The 6,579-nt window shown below is 45.1% G+C and overlaps 1 protein-coding gene across 1 annotated transcript in view; it reads left to right on the forward strand.

Moving 5' to 3' along the window:
* Positions 1–1,395, forward strand: part of polr3f (polymerase (RNA) III (DNA directed) polypeptide F) — a 22,111-nt gene extending 20,716 nt beyond the window's left edge. The window contains exons 7-9 of the mRNA XM_037689646.1: positions 686–793; positions 867–1,058; positions 1,130–1,395. Coding sequence (XP_037545574.1) covers positions 686–793; positions 867–1,058; positions 1,130–1,207 — 378 coding nt within the window. The 3' untranslated portion in view covers positions 1,208–1,395. The remainder of the gene's footprint in view (positions 1–685; positions 794–866; positions 1,059–1,129) is intronic.
* Positions 1,396–6,579: the final 5,184 nt, after the last annotated feature.

Genomic DNA, 6,579 nt, shown 5'->3' on the forward strand with positions numbered 1-6,579 from the left:
GCCACGCCGCCCCGTGGGCCACGCCGCCCCGTGGGCCACGCCGCCCCATGGGCCAGCAGGAAACAGGAACCCCAAACCAGATGTGGGACTTTCTGTAACCACAGGGAAATGTTTTTAAGTAATGTAAAGAAAAGTTGGACCTGTGATCAGAAGGTTGCAGGTTTGACCCCCCCCCCCCCCCCCGAACCAACAACATCAAAATGCGGGTGTGAAACGTGAAACACTTACACCTGCCTCCACCCTCATTTGCCCCACTCTGGATCCTTGAGCAAGGTCCTTAACCCTCACCATCTGCTCCCCCGGCCACCCTATATGGCAGCTCTGCTCCATTCAGAGGGCTGTGGTAGCTCGGTGCTCTGTGGTTGCATCAGGAAGGGCATCCTGCGTAAAAATAATAATAAAAGTCTTTGTGCGAGTTAGTTTGCTGTGGCGACCACTAAAGAAGGGAGCAGCTGAAAGAAGAAAAAAAATATATAATTTTGTTTTAGTAAACTGAACAATGGATCCAATTCCAGAAAGGACTTCAGGTCTGGATCTGGATTGAAGTGGGTCAGTTGAGAATATTGAGCTCCACTCTTGTTTTATTACCTGTGAATGTGTGGGGTTTGTCTCATGTCCCATGATGCTGTGCAGCAGCTCAGGTGAGAGCAGGTCATGTGATCTTGTCTATGTTTTGTGTATGGAGGCTGAGGTGGCGAGGGACAGTCAGCAGAGTCCAATGGTCCAGAGGAACAGCTCATTCGCCACATCCCATGAAGTGTGGAAGTACATCTGTGAGCTGGGGATCAGTAAGGTGACCAATCACATGCCCTACTCTCAGCTGCTGAACTGCATGTGGGCGGGGCCTGACAGGTGTGTGTCTGCAGGTGGATCTGTCTATGGACGACATTGAGACCATCCTCAACACGCTGATCTACGACGGAAAGGTGGAGATGACAGTGATTGCTGCCAAGGAGGGGACGGTGGGCAGCGTAGATGGACAGATGAAACTGTATCGGGGAGTGAACCCAGTCCTGCAGCCCACCGGTCTTGTCAAGACGCCCTGCGGACTCTGCCCGGTAACCACACACACGTACACACCTGCTACCACTCTGCTGGCCTCACCTGAGCTCACTCGTACTCTCTGCAGGTGTTTGACGACTGTCACGAGGGAGGGGAGATCTCTCCGTCAAGCTGCGCCTACATGATGGAGTGGCTGGACATCTGACGGAGTGGCTGGACCTCTGATGGAGTGGTTGGACCTCTGACGGAGTGGTTGGACCTCTGACGGAGTGGTTGGACCTCTGACGGAGTGGTTGGACATGTGACAGAGTGGTTGGACATGTGACAGAGTGGTTGGACATGTGACAGAGTGGTTGGACCTCTGTTGGAGCGATTGGAAATGTGACGGAGGGGTTGGACTTCTGACGGAGTGGCTGGATCTGTGACAGCTGCTTATCCTTTTGAGAAAATGTTCACTGCAGCGATCAGTGATCCACAGCATCTGTTCTGTATTTATAATAAAACTGAAGTATATTTCTGTTCAGAACGAGCTCTTTGTTATTAAACCCTTTATTTAGGAGTCAAAGTTCTGATCAAACATAACTTTCATCAACAAAACCAGTCTAGTCTGAGGTCCGAAACGGTTCTGCTTTACACCCACAAAGACCAGTGATCCTGATTCTTTATCGCCTGTTCAATATAAAGCCTCCTCAGACATAAACATTATTCCTTTCCAAGTTGTTTACTTGTATAGAGACACGGGAACACTGAACACTAAAGCATTTATAAACTAGGCTAATCCTTAATGTTCTTCACTCATGGACATTCAGCAACATAAAAATTAACAAACAGAATAAAGCATTAATGAATTAAAATATCATGATTCAGTTTGTCCAACACCTTTTAAAGATCTAAAAATACTGCTCCAACTACTTTATCTTGATCAAGTGAAGATTTGCTCAATAACGAATAGAATTCAAAATCTTACTTCTAACCTACAAAGCTCTCACCAACCTAGCTCCATCTTATATTACAAATCCTATTGTTCCATATTTTTTTAACAGAGCACTTTGCTCTCAGACTGCAGATTTACAGTAGTCCCTCGTTTATCGCGGAGGATCCGTACCCTGAAGCTCCACGATAAGTGACAAACCGCAAAGTAGGAATAGTAGTACAAGTAGTAAGTAGTAGATAATATACTAAAATAGTTCACAGCTAAGCTAACACCCAGGAGCTGATCTTGTAATCTGATCTGTGAATTGAAGATTTCAGCTTCAGGTCTTCATTCAGCCAACGGCCTTTAGTTACATTACTATTACTTTTAAAACAGAGTAACTTGTAAATAATTACATTTTTTACGTTATCTTTAGATTAGGTTAAGGAACCTGCAGGAACATCTGACTAGACCAGGAAAATTCTGGTTCTGGGTCATCACGAGAGATGTTCAGATCCACAGCTTCCTGTTGTCCCCATTGCTGCATCAGAGGATGGACACCTTTCCTGATGTCCTTCTTATTGAAGACAGCAGTGCGGCAGATTGCTCCTAGTACTCTATCACCTGAGACACTTGTCCCCCAGCTCTCAGGAGACAGTGAATGTTTCACCAGAAGTTTGAAACTTGCAGGACATTTCTGAGAATCTGCTGTCTCTAAATGTTGTATAAAACTGAATTTCTACTGTTTCTGCCAAAAACTGAATGTATACAAATGTCTGAACCCAAAAGTGGAAGCCATACAGGATCAAGCGTCCCCATCGGTTGGTTCCATGTCCATCTTTTAAGTCCTGCCCTCTTTACAAACCTCAATCCAGGTTGTTCAGGTGTCAATCCTGTAGTTCTCCCCTTACTGCTACTTGTTCCCATATTCATATTCATGTTTTAAAAACATTTATCTGTAATTAGTTAGATGCCTAAAAGGAAGATCATGTGACATCAAGATTGTAGGCGGAGCTTAAAGCCCACATCACCAGTGCACAGATTCTGGTTCCAAAACTACAACATGACAGCTTCAGTAAACATGTTCATCCAGTGACAGTGAGGACAGTAGTTGTACAGAAACGATGTATATGTTCATGGTGTCAGCACAGAATGATGCTGCTTTTGTTGGCAGCGCAGTTCAAGGCGCATTTCTTCCTTTGCACAAAAGTCTTAATTTCCATGTAGACGTGAAATCTGCTGGTGAATTTGAGCTAAAGTTCCCATAAAACACATTACTTCTTGTTTTGGTCTGCTCTGATTGGTCAGCTCCAGTGGCCTGATCAGGCTCTTGCCACCACTCCACACCAGATTTGATCTGATTTGACACATTAGCTCCGCCCCTTATAACTCAGCTGGTTTATTTTCTGACTTTGTTGAGCTGAAGTTCTTTGGATCTGCTGATTTTGTCAGAGATGGGGCTGGTTCTGTTTGGTTACAGATTCAACCTGAGATTCTGGGTTCTGTTCTGGTTCTGACTGTCCTGATGAACACAAAGTTTCTGTATCTACCTGCAGCAGTGATTTTGTTTATTCTGTCTTCGGAGTGGACGATGAATCGATGCAGCTGCTGCACTCAGTGGGTTCTGGTCCAATCACAACTCTGTGTTTTCCATCAGAACTCATTACCAAGGTCCATCAGGCCATAATGGGGTTGGTGCTGACCGTCAGCATGGATCACATTACACAACAACAGACAGGAAGCAGCACTCAGAACAACTTGTCCAGAACCAGTTCAGTAAAGAATCTGATACAGTATGTGATGATGGCTGTTGTCATGGCAACAGTCTGAAACAGCAGCTTAGTTGCCAAAGGCAAGACCATCGGGTCTGTCAGACCTTCAGGGTGTGAATGTTGGTGGACTTGTTTGTGGGTCAGAACCAAGTTAGAACCATTCAGCAACTTAGTTCTCCAGAACAAGAAAATCTGAAGTCCACATCCCTGCTCAGAAAAGTTCTGTTAAAAGTGTTAACCCACAATTTCTGATCAGAACTTCTGATCCAGTCTAATAATCCAGACTGTCCTATTAGACTGGTTTTGGATCAACAGTTCTCTGGGTTTTCTGAAGTTCTTTCCAGAGTTCTGCACTCAGTTTTGGTTAATGTTTCTAAACCTTTGACTTCTGACCTCTCAGAGGATGGACCAGAACCCAGAGGATGGACCAGAACCCAGAGGATGGACCAGAAACCAGAGGATGGACAAGAACACAGGAGATGGATCAGAGTTGTGTGGATTTTTAATAATAAACTAATCAAAGGGGAACTCTTGTCTTAAGTGTCTTTGTGTCTCAGAGACATATTCTGCTCCTGGTTCTGATCCTCAGTTTGATTCTCTCAAATCCATCTCATGTAAAGTTTAATTGACCTACAAGCCTCAACTGCCCCAAACTGATCTCAACTGTCCCAAACTGATCTAAACTATTCCAAACTGTTCTCAGCTGTTCCAGACTGTTCTCACGTACTCCAAACTGATCTCAACTGTCCTATATTGTTCTCACTTGCCCCAAAATGTTCTCAACAGTGTCAAACTGTTCTCAGATGTTCAAAACTATTCTCAACTGTCCCAGACTGTTCTAAATTGTCCCAAACTGTTCTCATCTGTCCCAAACAGTACTCAACGATCCCAAACTGTTCTTGACTGTCCCAAATTGTACTCATGAAACCCGAAATTTGCTCAACTGTCCTAAACTTTTCCAAACTGTCTCAAACTGTTTTTGATTGTACTAAACTGTTCTTGACCGTCCCAAACATTTCCTGGCTGTCACAAACTACTCAACTGTCTCAAACTACTCAACTGTCCCAAACTGTTCTAGATTGTTCCAAACTATTCTCTACTGTCCCAAACGTCACTCGACTGTACCAAACTCTTTTTGACTGTCCCAAACTGTTCTTTACAGTTCAAAATATTTTTCAATTGTCCCAATTAATTGTCAAATGCTCAAACTGTACTTGGCTGTTTCAAACAGTTCTCGACTGTCCTAAACCATTCCTGATTGTCCCAAACTGTTCTTGAACATCCCAGACGGTACCTGCTGTCCCAAATGTACTCAGCTGGCCCAAAGCTGTACCAAACTGAAGTCAACTGTCCAAACTGTTTTCATCTGTCCCAAATTGTTCTCAAATGGCCCAAACTGAACTGAAAAGTCCCAACCTGTCCTGAAGGTTCCATTATCCTGAAGAGTCCTGAAGTATCTTATTTCTTGTTTATATGAAGGAACCAGCAGTTCTGTCCCTTAAAGTTTAAAACTGGTTCCAGAACGTGGTTTATAATATCTGGAATTTCAGTTTCCACAGGGTGTAGGAGCAGGTTCTCCTGAGGTTCTGGTAACTTCCTGATTCTTATTCAGTTTAATGTTGTTTAATGGTTCTTGTTGGGTTCTTTTGGTCCCAGAGTCTCTTACATGTTGAATCTACTGGGATCACAAGTTATGGAGACATTTTATTTCAGAACATTGTTAGGGAATGCTCCCTGATATTCTTAAATGTTTTTTTAACACATGTCAAACTGTCCTGAAGTGTTTTTTCTGAGAAAAAAAGTAAAAAAAAAAACAACAAAAAAAACATGTATATATATATTTATATATATATATACATTTTCTGTACAGTGCCCTTGACTTCTGTTGTGACTTGGCGCTATATAAATAAACTGAATTGAATCGAATCAGAATCGATCTCTCTCTTTTACGGTTCCAGTTCTGTCTGAGTTTGAACAGATGAAAGTTTAAAAATAATTCCTCAAGTTTGATTACTCTGATTGGTTTTACTTTTTAGAATTTAATAAAGTTTTATTGATTTGTACTAAGACTGGTTGGGTTCAGAATTCAGATTCTGGTTCTGATGTTGGTTGATGGAGGAAGAGGAGGAGACGGTGCGTGATGAAGCGAAGGAGGAAGGGGGGATGAAGAGTGTGCGCTTGAGTATTGTTTAACAAAAATGTTGTAAAACAAAACAAACATAAACATAAATAAAAGTATTGTTTATGCACTCTATAGGGGGTGACGAGGAGGAGGGGGCGAAGAAGATGAGGAGGGGGTGATGAAGAGGAGGAGGGAGGCAGTGCGGATTCTTTCCCGTCATTCCCTGCAGCAGCAGCAGAATCCTCCTCCGGTTCGGTCGGTTCTGTCGGGTCTGCGGACTCTGTGCGCCCCGCAGCTCAAGTCTGGACCCGGGTCAGGTGAGCAGCTTCTCTCCGGTTCTTCGGGGTTTTTCGTGGCGGTGATTTGAGAGGCGGACCCGGCCACTCGGTCTCCGCTAACTCGGCTCCGTGTTGGGCCAATCTCGGACCATTGAGGCCCACCGGACCCCGGTCCAAACTCGGTGTTTTCGAACTGAGGAGGACCCGGGTCCAGCTCACCTCCCCCCGGGCCGAGACTCGCTCCGTGGCCGGGCCGCGGTGATCCTTAGTCGGCCTGTCCGCCTCAGTCCCTCGGCCTGTTTCAGGCATTAGTCTGAGCCGCTGCAGACATTAGTCTGTGCCGGAGGATGGAGGAGGATAACGGTGCGCCGGGAGCGCGCAGGCGTGGCTCCGCGGGAGGAGGAGCAGCCGAACCGGACCGGGAACCGGACGGGTTGTGTCCGGTCTTCAGCCTCTGTCCCCCGGCTCTCTTTGCCTCTTCAGGCCGCAGCG

The sequence above is a fragment of the Nematolebias whitei genome, chromosome 16 (genome assembly GCF_014905685.2).
Source record: "Nematolebias whitei isolate Nwh7 chromosome 16, NemWhi1, whole genome shotgun sequence".
Classification (NCBI taxonomy): Eukaryota; Metazoa; Chordata; class Actinopteri; order Cyprinodontiformes; family Rivulidae; genus Nematolebias; species Nematolebias whitei.